At 44.4% G+C, this 20799-nt stretch overlaps 1 protein-coding gene across 1 annotated transcript; it reads right to left on the minus strand.

The window, feature by feature from the left end:
• Window positions 1-19275: 19275 nt before the first annotated feature.
• On the minus strand, window positions 19276-20364 carry TMEM271 (transmembrane protein 271; the record flags this gene model as incomplete). The annotated part of the gene is made up of 1 exon (XM_080362776.1): window positions 19276-20364. One exon carries the CDS (start codon window positions 20362-20364, stop codon window positions 19276-19278), a length of 1089 nt encoding a protein of 362 aa, XP_080218902.1.
• Window positions 20365-20799: the final 435 nt, after the last annotated feature.

The raw sequence follows: 20799 nt of genomic DNA on the forward strand, positions 1-20799 counted from the left end.
TCTCTCTGCTGACCTTTGGGAAGTGAGCTTGCAAGTGTCCCTGATTCAGTGCCACCTGGAGGTGAGAGAGTAAATTTTAATTACCCTCTGAATCCAATGGGTTGGACAACCTCCCCCTGTAGCCCAAAAGCACTGTGTGTTCTGTTCTGTAAATCAAGTGCTTTATTAGATCCACTGTAGCAGAAAATGCAATATAAAACTGAGTGTAGACTTATTTTAGGCACAGCAGTAACAGAATTAAGAAGGGAAATATCTTTGACTTAGTGAGGGAAATCATTTAGGAAGAAATTCAAATAGTTAATTAGAGAAAATTATCTCAATCTAATACCTTAAGGCTAATCTAAATGCTCCAGTCTCTTTCATGTAAAGTAAAAAAATCAATAGCTTATATTATTATCAAGGGATCTAAGTTTAGTGGTAGCAACAAATTTTTATAAATTTTCCATCTAGAAATATTGTTAAAGTGGTGCCCAAAATATTGCAACAGAAATGTAAAAATCACAGTGAGCTGCATTTTTTCCCTTGGGGGATAAGGGGTTTGGGATAGAGAGAGGACAACGAAAGAGATTTATGAAGCTCCTCAAATTTTTATGTGCAGCATAACAGCTAAAAATTTTGAGACCAATATTTTACCTCTTGACAAAAATCTCAGAATTTATAGGGATGCCAGTAAAAACGCTTCTCTTCTTTTTCTTGGTAGGTATCATATTGCAAATTGCCAGAACATTTTGTTTGGTTTAAATACAAATATTTAAAAAACACTCAGGTTAATTATCTACCCTTTATTAATTTAATCTTCTACCAGCTGTTAAAACTAAGAGCTTGGGAGTGATGTTTGACAGCTTTCCCAAATCAGAATTCTGGCTTTCATCTGCCAAAGACCTGAAATTTTGCAGGTTGTGCTGCTTCCGAGGTGGTAGTAGATGGTTGGCATGACCCAAGTGGGAAGGAAAACCCTCTTGTCTCATTACCAGTCCTTTGCTTCAGTTGGGGTTGTCTGTCATTTCCTTGTCATTTCCCTTGCTTTCTAATGTAGTAGTTTGCTAGTGGAAAAGACTCCTCTCCCCAGGCCCCTGGTAGCTGATTGCTTGCTAAAACTCTGATTGTTCAAGGGAAGCTTGGGTTGGATTTTACTGATTTTCAGTTAGAAGTGAACACTACTCTTTTTCTGTCCATCTAGTTCCCTGTGATGCCCAGGCAGTCCCATGTGATGCAAATGAGGCTGCATATTAGAGGAACAGGAAAAACAGGGCTTGGAGATGGACTGTGACTGCCTCTGTCCCTCACAGAGAGTGCCACACCAGCATTTGTTGCTGTCAGCATAGTACTTTCTTTGCAGCAACACAAAGCATTTGGATACCAAGTTTTTATTTCCTACTTTCATTTACCTTAATTTTTACAAGAACTAAAAGCTAGCCTGCTGACATCTCCTCCCTCACTCAGAAAACCCCCTTCCTTCCAAAATCAGTAAAAACCTGTTACATAATTACATGTTTAGCATGAATCCAGGCACCAGTTCGTGTATGGCCATTAGATTCTGTGTATGGGAGACTCCAGAAAATTGCCTTAATGAGTCAGTACCATACAGCCCACACAGGGGTAGCCTTTTGTTTTCTCCCAAGAGCTGGTAACCTATGGTGCAGCTCTACCCTCACACCTCCAGGAGGGATGAATGCCACTTAGTCACTGGGTAGATAACACATGATCCATGACAGTATCTGCAATTACCTAATGTGAAGTTGTAGGATATTTTTCCCTTTGGGAGACACATTTTTCAATGTAATTATGTATCTCCTACACAAGGGATGTTTTGCTTCAGCTAGTGTAAGTTCTGTTTTTCACTGGAATTTTTGCAGAGGAGTGGGACAGATTCTGCTATGTACATCTAGAATAAATATGCAGTGATTCATATTTTCAGTAGAATAATTCCATTATGCCAATGTTACTATAATAAATTTGTCTTTTTTTTTTTTCTTGTACAGCACAGTTCTGACAATATTGTGTTTTGAAAAACATTAGTGGAATGGATTAATTCCTCTAAAAGTGGTCAGCACTCCACTTCTTATATAAGCATGATGTGGCAGCTTTGGGACCAGAATACAAATGGCTCCTGAAGGTATCTTTCTACCTATGAATTCTAATGTTAGGAACTCTAATAACAGTTAAATGCAACAATGACTCCTTTGTGCTACTCTGGCACAAAGCTGGTGAGCAGGGCACATACTGAGCTGATGACTGCACGCCCTAACATTCATTAGCATTTAGCTCACAACGTTTGTAAACAGGACCAGAATGAATATTCACCTTTAATTACCAAAACGAGTTATAAGAAAGTAATCAGTACATTCAGCACTGTATATCTACTTTCAGGCATAGATCAACCTTCAGCCTCAATGGAGGGAGGGAAGAAGTGACCTGCAAGTGGGTTACTTGGTAATAAACCAATGACCAAGACTTTTGTGTCTTGCCATGGAGCAGCCAATTCTGGCCAAAAGATTTTATTTAGCTGGAGTTTTCGGGTATCACAGACTCTGTGTTTACAAGTGCAGTTAAAGACTTTTGGAAGGAATTATGTAATAGTACATGGGGCTAGCACCAGGCTTCAGGTGGTATCTTAGAGTTCAGGACCTGCTGGAAGCTGTGACGTGGTACTCCCTTCCTTCCCTTTAGCACAGAGGCAAACCAATCTGCTCTATCCAGCATGCCGGTGAGAGCTCAGTGGGTGTTATGGTCAACAGTTAATAAATAGGCAGAAGCTGGGTGCACAAAATACTGCTGCATCCCACCTCTGCCCTAAGGGCTAGGCTCTGTGCTCCAGTGGGGAGCTGTCCTAAGGTGGGGCCTGATGTAATTCTTCTACAGGGTAAGTTGCTTCAAAAGGAGAACCACAGGCACCTCCCGTCACAGGTTTTCACCAAAGGAAAACAGATGTGCAAATATCAGTCACTCAGCATCTCGGTCTTGGCTTCGAAAAATGCATTGAGTGAGGGATCACACTGCTTGAACTTCATCTACCCTCAGGCTAATCTTGGGGATTCCAAGAAAGTTCAGTTCTCCTGGAAGAGAGCCAGGAAATAAATTTTCACTAGGGATGCCAGGCTTTGAGGGTAAGCAGTATGCCTCCCAGTGAATGGCTGGAAGTGTGCTTATCTGCCTTCAAGAAAGGGCTATGGGTGGGTCCAGGAGCAATGGAAGAGTATCAAGGAGTTTTTGGATCTGTCTGGTATATTTATTTTAAAATTGCTGAGATTTTAGTATACTTGTAATATTTTAGGGCAGTAAGAGCCTTCCACAAACATATTTTTATTACTGTTTAAGCTGACATGATGAATTGCTGTTGGTACCTGATCTCATACAGTGGCTGTCTGTATCTGCTGTTCTGGTCTTGCAGCTTCTTCCATTATGCAATTTCTGCAGATAAGATCTGTGGTGTCATTTAAACATGAGGTACTTGGGATATAGAAAAACACTGAGATTTCCAGGAAGATGAAAGTTGCTCAAACAAGACTTCAGGGATGCTGTGTGTTTGAGTTGTGACTTGTTTGGAAATCCAAGAGATGAAACCATCTTCTTCAAATTTTGCTGGCAGAGGAATCATAGATGTATCTGGACCATTTTCCCTTTTCTAGCATTACTTCATAATTTCAGCTGATTTGGTATTTCTTCTTCTGCTTCAGACATGCTGTTTCCCAAAGCCTATTTCAGCCAGGCTGCCTGAGCCCTCACAGGCAGGACATGGGTCATAGTGGTTCACAAAAAGATATTTATCTCTTTATTTCAAACACTAACTCACTATGCATATTTTGAGGTGCAAGACAGTAGAAAACTCAGGAGAGTTGACTAAGAGGCAAGGATGTGATGTGGATGCATGCTGGAAATGCTGCTGTGTTATGTAAGCGTGGAGGACCTGGGCTTGATGTAAGTATTTGATCAAAGCCTTGAACACATCCTTGCCTCTCCCAGCAGGCTCAGTCTAAGCTGCTGACGTACACAACAGCTGCAGTGCAAGGCGTGGATTTAATGCTCTCTTGCCTATGCCAACCCTAGGCAAAACCCTTGTTTTTGGAACAAATATGGGGTAAAGCAAACAAAGCCAAAGGATAAGAAGCAAGCAGAATTGCTGACAGCAGTTACTGTTCAGGTCAGGTAGACTACAGTGTTTTATTACCCCTTGCACAGTATCCAGGGGAACCTCAGGAGCTCCCTAGCAACAATGCAGCAGGAAAAGGAAATGTCTTAATCCCTGGAGCAAGTGCGTTTGTGGAGGGCTGTTGTCCCATGGGCGGTAATGGAATGGAGAGAAGCTACTTCCTTCAACAGTAGAGCAAGGGAGAAAAATGACAAAGGCTGCAAAAAGAGCAGTCATGGTCTAAGGAACCATGTGATTGCTCCATGAGGAAATTCTCCAGCCATCAGCTGAGAGCACAGCGAGTCATTGTATCTTACAGATTAAAGCTGTTGTGACACCCCATTCCTCATGGTCTCAAAAATCCATCTTTTCAAGTTCCTTCTTTCTTTTTCTATCTCCATTTAATCATCTCTTGATCCAAATCTAATGTCTCCTTATTTCTGAAGATGGGATACCTGATCTTGCCATTGTTTCTCTTCTTGCTGTGCAATAGGTGGGTCATTATGACAAAATAAGAAACTGTATCCTCTCTGTTCCCTCAGGACTGGCTTTATTAAGGATCCCAAATTTCCTTGATGGAAAAGCTTTCAAAGACATCATACAGCTCTCTGCAACAAGCAGGTACTAAAGTCCTTTAGGAACTGAAAGACTGCTGAAACTAGACACAAATGGCTCCATGTATAAATGTCACTTTGCAAGTTTAATTTTAGATTTTTAATTTTGAAATTGTGCTTAGGTACCAGGCTCCCCACCCTACTCACTTCATTATATGGCCATCAGTGCATCTTTAATTTCCTCTGCATCTTGGATTTGTTCACCTGATGCAGTTCCTCTGAAAGGCACCATGACAATGTGCACTTTATACATTTCAACTTTAGATGAAGGTAGTATCTGAGAGTTGGTTGTGTTCCTCCAGTTCTTCCAGCACTGTGCTTTGTTTCACTTGGCTGGACTGGCACATAAACATCTATAACCAAAGCTGAGCTGTTGACAAACAAACTTCCCCAAATTTAGTCTTTTTTTCATGAAGTTTTGAAAAAACACCATGTTGTACTGTCATCTCCACATGTAAGCTCTGTTCTTGGCAGAGGCAGGTGTGTGTTCTTCCAGAGATGGGATTGCTGGGAAAGAGTTAATAACTGGTCCCAGTTATCCATGGGATGGGTAGCTTCTTTCTGTTGCTGGGGAGAATGTACTAGCTGTTTTGTTCAAATCATGGTGTTTTTCCCTAGATTATTCTGACAACTGGAAAGGGATAGAGCATTCCATTCTCCCATTGGATGCATTGTCTTCCCTTGTCTTGACATAAAGAGTTTTCCTGACTAAAGGAGACATGACCACAGCTGGGTGATTTTGCTTTTCTCTAGAGCATGCTGACTAAAGGGGCAAAATGATGCTGGGCAGGAATTAGCTGGGCTCATTTGGAGAGCTTTAAACTAGGCTTGAAGGGGGATGGGGTTGTAGCTGGGCTTGTCCCAGTGGGGCAGCATTCTAAAACTGATGAGGACCGGGTGGCCTCCTATGCCCCTAGGGAGAAATTGGTGTGCCCTGCTCGCTCCCTGAAATGCCTGTACACCAATGCGTGCAGCATGGGGAATAAGCAGGAGGAGTTAGAATCCTATGTTCGGTCGGGAGATTATGATCTGGTGGCAATTACAGAAACATGGTGGGACAGCTCACATGACTGGAATGTGGTCATGGATGGCTATGCCCTTTTCAGGAAAGACAGGCCAGCCAGGTGTGGTGGTGGAGTTGCTCTCTATGTGAGAGAGCAATTACAATGTACTAAATTTTGCCCAGGAGCGGATGAGGAGCGAGTTGAGAGTGTATGGGTCAGAATTAAGGGGCAGGCTGGCAGAGGTGACACTGTTGTGGGCATCTATTACAGGCCACCAGATCAGGCTGAGGAAGTTGATGAGGCCTCCTATGGGCAGCTGAGAGTGGCCTCGCAGTCACAGGCCCTGGTTGTTGTGGGTGATTTTAACTTCCCTGATGTTTGCTGGAAGGACCATTCAGCCAGCCAGCCACAGTCCAGGAGGTTCCTCCAGTGAGTTGATAATAACTTTCTCATGCAAATGGTGGAGGAGCCAACCAGAAGAGGAGCACTGCTTGATCTCATCCTCACTAACAAGGAGGGGCTGGTCGAAGCAGTAAAGGTTGAGGGCTGCCTGGGCTGCAGTGACTACGAGATGGTGGAATTCAGCATCCTGTGTGGCAGGAACAGAATAACAAGTAGAATTGCAACCCTGGACTTTAGCAGGGCTAACTTTAGCCTTTTCAAGCAATTGCCTGGGGAAATCCCATGGGCAAGACTGCTTCAAGGAAAAGGGACCCAAGATAGCAGAATTGCATTCAGAGATTGCTTCTTCCATGCTCAGGTTCAGAGCATCCCCACACATAGGAAGTCAAGGAAGGGAGCCAGAAGGCCTGTGTGGTTGAATAGGGATCTGTTGGGTATGCTCAAGCAGAAGAGGAGAGTTTACAGGTCATCGAAGCAGGGGCTAGCCACTTGGGAGGAATATAAGGCTGCTGTTAGAGGATATAGAAAGGCAGCTAGGATAGCCAAGGCCTCCTTAGAATTATAGCTGGCGAGAGGGGTCAAGGACTGCAAAAAGAACTTTTTCAAATACATAGCAGATAAAACTAATACCAGAGGCAACGTAGGCCCACTGAGAAATGGGGTGGGTGCCCTGGTGGCAGAAGATACAGAGAAGGCAGAATTACTGAATGCCTTCTTTGTCTCTGTCTACTCTGCCAGAGGCTGTCCTGGGGAGCCCTGTACCCCTGAGACCCTGGATGAAGCCAGGTCAATGGACGAGTTTGCTTTAGTTGATGAGAACTGCCTTAGAGAGCAATTAAATAGTCTGGACATCCATAAATCCATGGGTCCAGATGGGATGCACCTGCGGGTGCTGAGGGAGCTGGCTGAAGTCATTGCTAGACTACTCTCCATCATCTTTGCCAAGTCTTGGGAAATGGAAGAGGTGCCCGAGGATTAGACGAAAGCAAATGTCAGTCCAGTCTTCAAAAAGGGCAAGAAGGAGGACCCGGGTAATTATAGGCTGGTCAGCCTCACCTCTGTCCCTGGGAAAGTAATGGAACAGCTTATCCTTGGTGCCATCTCAAGGCATATCAAGAATAAGAGGGTTATTAGGGGCAGTCAGCATGGCTTTACCAAGGGTAAGTCATGCTTGACCAACCTCATAGCCTTTTATGAGAATGTAACAAGGTGGATGGATGGTGGCAGAGCAGTGAATGTCGTCTACCTTGACTTCAGTACAGCCTTTGAAACAGTCTCCCATAGCATCCTCACAGCTAAGTCGAGGAGGTGTGGTCTAGACAATAGTGAGGTGGGTTGCAAACTGGCTTAAAGAGAGAAGCCAGAGAATGGTAGTCAATGGTGCGGAGTCTAGTTGGAGGCCAGTATCTAGTGGAGTGCCTCAGGGGTCAGTACTGGGGCCAATATTATGCCATATATTCATTAATGATTTGAATGGGGGAATTGAGTATACTATCAGCAAGTTTGCTGATGACACTAAGCTGGGAGGAGTGGCTGACATGCCAGAAGCCTGTGCTGCCATCCAGAAGGATCTGGACAGGCTGGAGAGTTGAGCGGGGAATAACCTGATGAAATTTAACAAGGGAAAGTGTAGAGTATTGCATCTGGGTAGGAACAACCCCAGGTTTCAGTATAGGCTGGGAAATTACATATTAGAGAGCAGTGTAGGGGAAAGGGACCTGGGGGTCCTGGTGGACAACAGGGTGACCATGAGCCAGCACTGTGCCCTTGTGGCCAGGAAGGCCAATGGCATCCTGGGGTGTATTAGAAGGGGGGTGGTTAGTAGATCGAGAGGGGTCCTCCTTCCCCTCTACTCCGCCCCGGTGAGACCCCATCTGGAATACTGTGTCCAGTTCTGGGTCCCTCAGTTCAAGAAGGACAGGGAACTGCTGGAGAGGGTCCAGCGTAGGGCAACAAAGACGATTAAGGGAGTGGAGCACCTCCCTTATGAAGAAAGGCTGAGGGAGCTGGGTCTCTTTAGTTTGGAGGAGACTGAGGGGTGATCTTATTAATGTTTATAAATATATAAAGGGTGAGTGCCACGAGGATGGAGCCAGGCTCTTCTCGGTGGCAAACAATGATAGGACAAGGGGTAATGGGATCAAGCTGGAACATAAGAGGTTCCACTTAAATTTGAGAAGAAACTTCTTCTCCGTGAGGGTGACAGAGCACTGGAACAGGCTGCGCAGGGTGTTTGTGTAGTCTCCTTCACTGGAGACATTCAAAACCTGCCTGGACATGTTCCTGTGCGACCTCACCTAGGTGTTCCCGCTCCAGCAGGGGGATTGGACTAGATGACCTTTTGAGGTCCCTTCCAGTCCCAAACATACTGTGATACTGTGATAAAGAGGAATAAAATTTGCTTTACCACTGATGTACATTGCACTGCAGACACCTTGGCATGTATCTCCTTTATTCAACTCTGCTATGGATATCTGTGTACTATACCACTTTCCACATCAGCAGTGTAAAATTTTGCCAGCTTCATGGGCATCCAGCATCCCCTGTGCTCAGTCATTTGGAGATGAATCAATGTCCCCCTCAGTTTAGTCATATTGCAGCATTTGCAGCCATGATGAGCTGAGCAGAACTTAGGCTGATGATTCATTACTGGAAGAGTGTTGAGCATACAAATGAGAGGGTATAATCAGCAGTGGAGTCTGTTTTGCTTATTTCTGCTCTACTTTGCTTCACCAGCAGGAACATTTCTAAGACCAGTCTGCAATCCTCTGCAGCCCTGATGGCCTGCTCTCTGGTGATGTATTGTTGAAGAAACTCCTCTGACATGCACAGGCAGTTAAAAGAGTCTCGTAGTTACTGAATGTGAAGTCCTGCTGGCATGCACCCATGCTGAGCACCTCCTCTCCTGTTGACATCTGCTAGTACTTTTCATTAGTCAGGCAAGTGAGCAGTTCAAACAAACACCAAAAGAAAAATAACTGACATATGCACCTTACTGACCTCCTCTTTTCAATCAGTGTGCAATGATGAACCCCTATTATTTGTGTGCTTCTAGCTAATTGTAGATGGCCACAATCCAGATTAAGATGCTCTGTGCCAGTACATCAGATTGTCAATAAGAGGCAGCTTGACTCAGCTGAAGCAAAAGCTTTTTCTGCATATGACCAAAGAGTTTTGCTAAAGTTGGCTGACTCCCAGACTGTGTAGGATATATTCCAACTTTTTTTTTTTTTTCTTGCTAAACATCTTCCAGCTCTCTTTCTGAAGAAATTCATTCAGAATTTCCCACAAGGCATTTGGCAAAGCTGACAGTCAGCACTTTACATGTTTTGCTCTCCTTCAGGTGAAAAGAGGCAGTTTTTTTCGTGTAATTCTATTGACTGCAGTGGTTTTTTTTTTCCATTTGCCCTCATCAGAGAGCTGAGGATCAAGACCTCACACTTATCCATTGGTGGCACAAAGGTCAGTGCTAGCGGAAAGGCAGTTGGAGGTAGAAGGGAACAAGCCTCAGAATTAAAAGGATCAAGGTACCAGCCCTGTTGCTGAGAATTCTCCTGTTAGTGGTGGTGTCGTAGACCAGCAACACACAAAATTTCAGTGTAGTTGCTCATGCAGGCATTTTTGGTCCTTAGGTAAGCTGAACTGGACTGTTATGCTGCCTCCCAAGTGCTGACATAGCCTATTGTTTCTTTGTATTTGTTATTTGTATTGAGGTTCCAGTGGTATTTCTAAGTTGAAGTGGGTAAATGTTTGTTCTGGAGATGCACTTTGATGCCTGTCTGAGCAATACAGTTATTCATAGAAGTGAGGAAATTTAGTATGCAATAGCTCAGGAAACTTGCTCTTTCCTATTTCGAGCCCTAATTAGAGCAATTAATCACTGCTGCTTCTGCCATCTAAGCTTCCAGGCTAGAATATGTTGTCCTCTCTTGTCAGAGCAGAAATGTAAAAATGGTTTCCTTTTACCTGACACTTTGCCAGTAGAGCCTTTATCAGTGTCTGCCTCATACCAGCTTCTATCTTGCCTGGGAGCTGGAGCTGCAAATGTAAAGAAGAAATTGACATGATTGTTCCAAAAGAAAGAAAATATGTGAAATTTTAACAGATGAGCTTGTACTCTGTGTGGGTTTTAGTTGGATTTCTCTACTTGAACCACCTTTCTTGGAAATTCCTTGTGGGTTTCCATTTTGCTATAACGACAGTTTTTTTCTCAGAATATCTGGACATTTCCACTGTAGAAAGAGTGTTTCTTTTCACTTGATGCAACTAAAGCTTCTCCCCACAAATTCCCTACCTATCGAAGTTCTCCAGGTATGTGCTGAGGGCAAGGTGAGGACGAGGATGCCCCTGTGTGCTTTAACTTCATCTCTGCCCGTTTTCCAGTCCATCAGTGCTTTATTTAACTGGTTAAATGCAAAATTGTCACTCCACTCGCCGTGCATTCCCATGTATGAGTGTGCATCAGCTGATGAGCTGTAGTGGCCGGGGATCACAGCACAATGTCATGGCCCTTTCTGTCTCAAACAACATAGCTCTGTAAGTTAGAGACATCAGTGCCTTAATGTCTCTTGTGTGTGTCTTGCAACACTGATAACTCCTTCAGGGAAGAAAGGCACTTCTTGTGGCACCTGACTTTCTGATGTGCTGTGCCTCATGGTGCACTGAGGCCTTGTGCTACTGAATATCTCACTGGCCTTGAGAGTAAGGCAATCAGCTGAAGAGCTCAACTGCACCCCCTCTTGCCTCTTTTCCTTGTGAGATCTGTGCAAAAGTGTGGTGGTATCTTCCTATCTGCAGACCTACATGTTTCACTGAGGGCCCTGTGGAGCATGACTGGGGAAGAGTCAGTTGTGGATCCATGATACTGGAAGTGCCTGCACTTCTGCTGAGATTTAGTGGCTGAGGGGCAGTGCTGTCCTGCTCCACTGCAATGCCAAACAGAACGGGTGAGCTTGCCTCATCAGTGGCAGTGATCTAGCTGATGAAGACAGTCATTATCCACAGCCAGCATACACCTTTTAGCTGTGCACACACAAGACTAAAAACTCCCAACATGTAGTTATGAACACAGCAGGTACCAGACTGCAAGTCTAGTCCACTCATGTATGAAATAGTTTTTGAGTAGTCAAAATGTTTAAGGCAAGTGGAATGTTTAAGGCAAGTGGAATGTTTAAGGCAAGTGGAAATTCCTGTTTTTGTCAGCCTTTGCTGCATATTGTGAACAGGGTGACAGCAGAATTGTGAAATATCCATTTTCCTTTGGTGTAAATACCTTCTGCTGCTTCCTTATCAGTAAGCTTCAAAACCTCTTGCAATAAAGCAGTTCTCCAGATCTGAGATGTTAACATTAATGTTTTTCTTTTTGCTACCCTTGAAGAAAAATTAATGAGCTATAAATGAATGAACAGTTCTGCCCTGTTTATGCTTTTTATTTTCATGCTTGGATGCTGGGATGCATTTATTGAAACAGGGTCAAGGTTGCTTTTTGACTTTTGAGATAAATTGGTCTAAGAAAACTTCCAACAGGAATCCCCATTCTTAGAACTCTGGACCTTGCAAACATTAAGCAGATAACAACTGCCACAGAATTCAGCAAAGGATAGCCCTAAGTGTCAGACAGCTCTTGTAATGTGCCAAACACAGAACACACGCAAAGGGTTTTCATGTCTTTTTGCTCATTTCTATTTATTGCCTCATCAGCTGATTGCATAATTCAGTACACCATCAGCAGACTCTTGCCCTAAGCACAGAGGCAGTTGAGAATGTGCATTTTGCCATCCTGAACCTATGTGCATGCTGTTCCTTTGGAGAAGTTGCTAGAGGGAGCAGAGGATGAAAACTGAACACAAGACAGAATTTAACACCTCTGTTGTGAAGGTCTGCAATTTGACCACTTTCATTTTGTTCATGGGGGACAGCGACAGTTCTCCTCTCCCTATTCCACTTGACTTGGGCATTTTGCTTTTGTGAGCCAGGAGCAGTTCCCTATATGCAGCTTAGGCCACTCTGCAGCCAAGAACACTGTGTAACAAGCCTGGAGCCTTGGCATCGTGAAAGCAACATGGACACAGGACAACATTTCACCTGGGCAGCAGCTTCTTCTGTCTTACCTCCTCACAAGATACACACAAAACAATGCCACAGCACACCCATTTTTGGGAGTTCAGAAGTTCCCTGTATGTATCCATCAAGCGCTGGCTTAGTGTTGTCACAGGAGATAGCTGCTTGTTCCTACTGTGACAAGACAGTTCCTACTGTTCCTACTGTGACAAGACAGTGTGTGATCCACTGCATATAGGAACATGAAGTTCAACACACTAAATAATTGTCCAGATAAACCTGGATGAAGATGGTGACCTTCAATATTTTCTGGTAGCTCTCCAAAGAACTTTACTGAAGAGGAAGTCTCTCTGCCAGCCAAGTGCATTTCTGTGCAACTATCTGCTCCCACGTCGTTGAGAGAAGCACCTCTCTGTTCCATTCAGCATAACAAATCATATTTCTTTGCAACAGTTTCACAAAAACCTGTATCTGAATTTCCTTCTTTTTGATTTAGAGCAAGATACAAGTCAGATAGGAGTGTATTATTTTCTCCCAGACTTATTGTGGTGGTAGCAATTTTTTCAGTTACTAATAGTTTTGACTGCTCAGGTCAGGTGGTACTGCTCCTGGAATTAATGCAGGTCTTGATTATATATCCAAAAAAAATGGACAGATTAAGTACTTTTCATCCTTGCTTGCTGGTAACTTCTGAGTCATTCTGGAAGAGACAGGCTACAAAGAAATTTCTCAGTGGCTCTCTTTTCTAGTGTGAGCATGAGCTGCTTTTGGTAGGACTTTTCTACATTTATAGGAGTCATTTGGCCTGGAGCTAGCAAGATGAGCCCCTACTGAGATCTACCAATGACAATCCCTTGTGAATATCTTTGTGAGGGCATGCATTTTAATCATTAAAGCATAGTAATTACATACATCTTGGGACTGTATGTAGCTCATCCAAAGTCCACGACTGCATGGCTGCCTGGGACTGGATGTTATTGTCTAGAGCTTTCCTTTCTGTAGCATGACTTTGTGCTGCTGTCTCCTCCAGGAAGAAGTTCCAAAATTTGGATGTTGGCATCTAAGGCCTGAAATGCACCATGTGCCAGATTCCTGACATAACCTTTACAGGAACTGGTGGCACTCAGTAATTTGTAGGACAGCTCTACTCAGCCTCCTTAAATTTAATAATTTAAATGCATGGGGATTTTGCTGAGTATTTTTGTGTGATGACCATTCATTTAAAATGTATAACCTGGAAGAAAAAGCAAATTCTGAAAGAACCTTGTCTAAACCCAAGTATTAGGTTTTCAAAAATATATACCTGGAAAATAATCCTTTTAGATATTATAGGTATTCTTCTATCTCCAAATTCAGTGTCTCAATATAAAACTAATGAATGCTTTGGAATGTTTAGTCCTCTGAACTCATTAAGAGGATCACGATAAGCTTTCTTTCCTCCCACACTTCACTTCATCCTCTGCTAACAATGGCCACAGAGACCAACTGGTGATGATGCTTGTGGTATTTAGTAGGTGTTTAATCCCTACATGCTATAGTGAATAAAACAGCTCATCTGCAAAGACCATGAAATTAACTTCCTAACATGCCCATTAGACAGAATCATGCCAGGAGCAGAAATCCAGAAGTGAAACACTGGGAACTTCTGCTAGGTTGTATTGCCACTGGTATACATCTATTGGATAGTTCCATTCAGGACATTGAATTTTCTGTGATCTGGTGATAAGCCAGAGCCCTTTTGTACATGTTTTTAATTGGAAGTGTTTCCTTCCGAAGATGTTATGGAGGTCTCCCAGATACCTAAACCTCAATGAGTGAAGGAGTAGCAGTCTGTGATGTCATGTCCATTCCTATCTCAGGGTAAAGTCACCGAAGTTCAAAGTAGCTGGGTCTGAAGAAGGAATGAAAGAGGACATTGGGATTTTTTTCCTCTGTAAAGCAAAATATGCACTTCTTAAGATAGTCTTTTGGCTTCTTAGATGACTTGATCTTCAGTCTCAGATTATCTTGGATGACATCAGGGTGACATACCCATAAATTTCAGCAGAACCTCACCAGGTTCCTGAACATTGGGTGGAAAGTACATAGCACAGCTGGCCAGCAGAAAGCGAGGCAGGTATTTGAATCAAATTTCAACAACATCAATTTGTGGATTTCACTCTTAGGAAGCTACACAGGCAAAGAGTTTCAAAATCTATACTGTAATAAAAATAACACACAAATGCCCTGCACCCAACTTAAACTCTCAGACTTCTTCTAGTTTCTTTGTTTGGGCAGTGTCACCTTTTGGGCAGGACATGCCATAAACTGAATTGTTACAACATGTATTTGAAGATTTTTCTCCAGCGCTATATTAGCCTATGTGCTTCCTGGGCACCATCTTCAATCTGCTAAACTGTTATTAGATCAGCTGTTATTGATCCTGGAACATACACTGAGCACTAGTCACATGCCATTAAGTACTGAGAGATAATTACAAAATTTAAAAACTGGACAGTGATCATATGGAATTCAGTCATAAGATTGAGTAATCACCCTTACACATTTTAGTTGGAAATATAAGCCTGTATTAAGGAGAGGTAACTTTAGCACACTTAAAGAGTATCATCATATGAAATTAACAGATCTAGATTTTTTACCAATGGAATTTGTCTAAAATGTTGGAACATTATGTAACCGAGAAACAGCCAACTTAAAGAAACAGACTTGACTTCATGGTAAAATTTGGAATTTTATGTCAGGATTCCACTTGTACAAACCATAAGTCCCTGAAAAACATGTTTTTGTAATGAAAGTGGCAATTAAATCCCATGTTTCAGTTATACTATTATACATCTGTTTAGGACAATGAAGACTATTAAATGAAGAGCATTAGGCTTTTCTTATATGATATGCTGTGCTTTAAAACATATTTTATTGATCCTAAAATTACAAGATCAATTACTGACATTTTCTTGAGGATCAATCTTGCATCAGATGGCAAAATGAAGAAAAGGTTTTCATATGTACTATGCCCAAAAGCAGAAACAGATTGTTGTTCTCATGTGAACATTCAGGAACCTTTTCTGATGACTGAACAGTATGTCTGAAATATCTAAGTTATACCAGCCACCATAGCGCTTTTTGGTGAACCAAAGAAGTCCTACAGTGAAATCAAACTTTTGAGCAAAATCTGTACTACTTTAATACAATTTCCCTCTAAAATATTTTTTTTTTTCTTATTTTTAGATTCACATATATTCTGTCTGTCAAATACAATGCAAAGTATAAGTAACAGATTTAAGCAAAGATGTTGGAGTGTGAAAATAATTCATGTGAATTGCCAATAGGCTGGTGGGAATACAGTTTTTCCACATGAAGGCAAATACTATTCCATCAAAGACAGCAGACCTGATTTCCCACTGTTTTATCCCTTGACTAGCTGCTATTACCTGCAAAAGGGACAGGAAAGCTGGGAGCAGTCTGCTACCAAATCAGTGCTCCACTGTGACCAAAACAGCAGTATTGCATCTACTCTTCCCTCTGTTTGAACAGATGCAAGTAAAGCTGTGAGCAAATTAAAACAAGCAACTGTGGAGCAAAAAGCATCTTGTCATTACTTCAGTTAAGGAAAATGGAGATTTGATAGGACATACATGATGTTTCTCTTTCATTCTCCCTGTTTTTACTACTTAAGGCAAAAGCCTTGCAGTTAACATCCTCCAGTGATGTGAATCGATCAGGCTTGCATTTGCCTCGACAATCATGTGACAGGGACTGGAAAATGAAGGAACAGTATGAGTCCTCTCAGGTAATTAACCTACACTCTGATACTTCCCACACCAGCCTATTTTCAATTTCAGCACAGTACAGTTTATACACTCTAACATTATTGCTCAGAAGATAGAGTGATGATTCAGGTTTACTAAAAATGGCTTCACAATACTGCAATCATGCTTGTGAAGCTTCATCTTGTATCCTGTATCTATAAGTTTATTCTCACTGAGAAAAAAATACATGTGGTGTTTTATCAGAAAAGTTAGTCACCAGACACCTGAAATACTTGTATACCGTCTTTAAGAAAACATGGCTTGTTTGGTCAATTTGCCTGCCTTATTTTTCCCATTTTTTTAAATGTGTGTAATACCATAGGTGACTTCCTTTAATACTGCTGTCCATACAAATAATAAATAGCTGAGAAATAGTATGCCACTGCTGCATCCTGTCATGCCAGAAGATCAATATTACTTCAAAGATTATTTAGAGTAGGCATTATGTATCATTTGTGCCCAGACCCACCAAAGTCAATGAAAAGATGCCTACTGGCTTCTGTGCGAGTCCAATTTGGACATTATTCTGGCAATCTGTCCACCACTAAATTAAATTATTACAGGGGATAAAAACCCAAATGAAGGAAAGCAGAAATTCGGGAACTGAAACAGAGCCACAAATAAATATCTAATGCAATGGCCTTCTGAATAGACTTAAATACAAACACACACACACGCATACACATGCACAAAAAAAAAAAAAAAAAGAATTTAACAATCTTAAAAATTTGTAGTTTAAAATTGTTTACATTTAAACAATTGAGTATAATAGGTAGCTTTCTTGACTTTCCATTTATTTCCCTGAGCACTGATCTTTGGAACATCTGGAGTCTCAGAATTTTCTAGTTCATAATTCCTAAAGTATTTATCTTAAGTAAAATACTGTAATTTTATGTCAAAAATCAATACCTTAAGTAAAACTAAAATACAGCTTTCATGAATTACAATGTATATAGCCAATTTTTTCTAAAGCAAACATCTACTGTTATACTTCTGCATTTGTATGTAGGCACCTAGCTCATCTGTTTTTCAAAATCACCCTGCAGGCCAGTTGTTCCCATTTAATTCAGGGCACTATGCCATCTCACAAACTCATCTGAGACCTACAGAAGGATTTGGCTTGCTTTAGATAATCATTTTGCAAAATCTCAGCTGGATGAGCAATACAGTATGTTACAGGACTGGTTTTGTGCCTAAATTACTAACAGGTAAAGATTACAAGACTTCCCAGCCATCTCACTGTAACGGGCTAGGGAAGTCCATCTGCAGAAAACCAAGCACAAAACCAGTCTTCAGAACTAAAATGTGATTTAGCTAGGGCATATGTTTTAGGCTGGCATTTTGCACAAGGTAATCTGTATTTTAAATTTCTGCTGTTTAGACCTACAAATGACCAACTGCTGCTTTTAACTGTCTTTAGATTAGAGCTTTAATTGTGAGCTTCACAAACAATCAAGTTGCAATTTTAAAACTTCTAAGGCATCCTGCATTTTAGATTATGCAAAGTGCGCAAGTCAAAACACTTTAGAAATCACAACAGTGCAGAGAGATTTGAATAGGCTAAAATCTCCTCTCTCCACTTCTAAGGCTGCAAGTTACGTCAGTCTCTCTGCAGCTAAAAATTTAAAAATAGTTTTCCACAGAACACAGAAATACACTGTAACTTTGCATTCTCTTAACTCTCTCTCTCTGGGTAGCTGATACACTGGCGTTATGCAGCAGGCTCCAAACAAAGGTTAACAGAAAGGTTATACTTAATTTCCGTATGGCATAACTGGGGAAACAGGTACTGAACCAAATGCAATATGAAGAGCTGCTTTTTGGTTCTTTGTGCAAGATGACATTAAACCTTTACACGTTCTTGAATGTTGTAATAAAATATGCCATATCTGCTTCTCTTTAGTTAGCACATTCTCACACTATCTGGTACTGGCATTGCACAGCACAATCCAAAAGGAGCAGTTTTTCCTCTTTGCAGAAAGCCTTTTTAATACCTCAGAAAGAGTTAACAGCATATAATCACATTATCTCCCCTCCATCCCCCTTCAGGAATTAAAGTGGCCTTTTTTAAAAAACAAAAAAAGAAAATTCTTGCTTTGCAATAGGAGTATAAATAAGATTCTGAAAACACATGTGGAAGATGTCTTCCAAGACGGTTTATCTTTTTTTTTTCTCCTTTAAAACTGTGACCATGGCACCAGTTAAGGCTGTTTCACTATATATATATATATATATATATATTTCAAATAAAAGTTTTAACATTCAAGCGTACCAGATTGATGAATTCTAACAGGTAAAATGGAACTTTTTAAAAGGTAAACCATGTAGTTGTACAAAATAGAATTAAACGCTTCACTTGTGTAAAACAAAAAGAAATTCTGCCTTGCATTAAAAACACAGAACCTGTTTACAAAAAGGAACGTGTATGACATTTGGACTTCCTTTTATCTGCCATATCCTAGCAACATCTCAGTTGTTTTAGTAAAGGAACTAATAATCAATTTTAAACTGCAGTGAATTTACCAAACATTTTCTCTACAGACTTCTGAAAGCTTTTACAGTAAGAAGTTATGAACAAAAGCAGGCACGTTAGTGTACAAAACGTTGTTGATTTTTTTTCCTGTTTCTTTTTCAAAGTGCAGGTTTTTCTCAATGTGCATCCTACAAGACCAACAAATGTTTTAGCTCACTAAACCTTAAAACAGAACTCAATTCTCCCAAGGAGTAGTGTAAACGTTAAAGATCCCCAAAACACCTCTGGTAAACGTGACACAATGTCTCTGCGTTGTTTAGAAATTTAGCTCTTTTGAGAGGTAAAGAAGCTTCATGACACCTTTTCCTTACACTGGCTGGTTATCATAAATGGGTAACTCTGGACTGCTAAAGCTGGAGAATGATGAATCACTTGAAGGGAACTAAACTTGGCTATCGAGGAGAGGTGGCAGGAGGAACCAACCCTTAGGTGTTTCTTGCGCAGCCTGTGGAAAATTCAGCCGCCGATGGACGGAAAAACCGACAGACAGACGGCCAGAAGGTCGGTGTGAGGGAGAGAAGGGGGAAAGGGGGAAGCAGGGAAGGAGGGAGAAGAAACTTCCGCAGAGCCACAGGCACGGCGGTAGCCCGCCCGCGGCCCGCTGTGCCGAGGCCATCCCGTTGGTCGTGCAAGGGCCGCCCCCGAGTCCTCCTGGTCCCGCTCCCGGCTGTCACGGCGAACTGGGAGCCCCGGGGGGCGCAAGGCGTCCCGCCCGCGGTCGGCGCTAGGTGCCGTGAGCGCCGTGCTCGCCGGGGTAGATCTCCTCGTATGCGGGGGGTTGCTCGCTGGGCAGCGGGTAGCAGTAGGGGTAAGAGGCGTTGAGCTCGGGGTCCATCGGCGAGTAGCCTGGCAGCTCGACTGAGGGGTGACCACCGCAGTGCACCTCCACGCCGGCCTCGTCGAGGACGTGGAAAACGCCCACGTTGATGTAGGAGACGGCCTGGAAGGGGCAATCACCGGGGCTGAGCTCGGCTTCGCCGCCGGCGAAGAAGGAGCCCTGGCTGTGGCGCGGCGCCCGCCGCCCGCCGCTCCCGCCCCGTCTCCGCCGCCGGCGCCCGCCCGCCGCCGCCGCGGCCGTAGGGGCCGCTCGCCGCCGCCGGCGCCGCCGGCCGCGCTGTTGCGAGGCCTTGTAGTTCTTTACGAGGAGCAGGTTGAGCAGGCCCAGGAGGCACTCGAGTGCGTTGAAGACGGTGGAGAGCACCAAGCCTTGCTGGTAGTCCCGCAGCTTCTGGCAGCGGAGCGCCGCGGCGGAACCGTCGGGGACTGCGGGGCTGCTCCGCGGGCGGGCCGCGCCGCCGGGCTGCAGCAGGCAGTAGTGCGAGTACTTCCTCTCCACAAGCGACACGGTGTCGCCGTCGATGACGGCGCCGGCGAAGGCGCTCAGCACGCCCAGCATGAACACCAGCACCCCCAGCAGCAGGAAGTTCTGCCGCCCCCCGGGCGGCGCCTGCTCCACCGACTCTAACGGGGCGGCCGCCACGTCCCCCGCGCGGGGGCCGCCGCCCGTCGGGTCCGAGTCCCCGGCCGGGGCCACGGCCGAGGCCGCCGATGGGTCGGAAGCCGGAGCCGGCGTCGCGGGCGTTTCGTCGGGCGGGTGGCAGCAGAGCAGCGCGGCGGCGAGCAGCGAGAGGCCGGCGGCCAGCAGCAGTCCCGAGTAGAAGGCGCCGGCGGCGGTGCCCAGGCGAAAGGGCTCGCCCTTGAGCTCGGAGCCCAGCGAGAAGCACTTGAGGCCCACGGCGGCGGCGCTGAGGGCGCAGGCGAGCAGGAGGCAGCTGGAGAGCGCGGCGCAGGCTCCCCGCACGCTCCACTTCATCCTCCGCGCCGCCGCCGCCGCCGCCGCCCCGCCGTCCGCCTCATCCTCCTCCCGCGGCCCCTCCCGGCCCCGCGGCGGCGGCGGCGGCGCGGCGCGGCGCGGCCATGCGAGCGCAGCTCTCCCCGACGGGGCGCCTAGGCTCCGCTCCGCACGGCAGGCAGCCGCCGGCCGCAGTGAGCGGGGCGCAGCGAGCGCACACGCTCCCCCCACTCGCCGCCGCCGCCTCCTCGTCCCCGCCCGCCCTCTGTTATCGCGGCGGCTGCGGGGAGGCGGTTAATTATGGATGGGAGACGCGGCGGGCGGGGGGCGGCCCGCCGCGGGTGAGCTGGGGGGAGTGCGAACCCCGGCTCGGCCCGCTTCGGCCCGGGGGTGGTGAGGGGGCTCACCGAGTCTTCCCCCGGCGGGGCACGTAGGGCGCGAGGGGCTGCGCAGGCC

This window comes from Nesoenas mayeri (genome assembly GCF_963082525.1).
Source record: "Nesoenas mayeri genome assembly, chromosome: Z".
NCBI lineage: Eukaryota > Metazoa > Chordata > Aves > Columbiformes > Columbidae > Nesoenas > Nesoenas mayeri.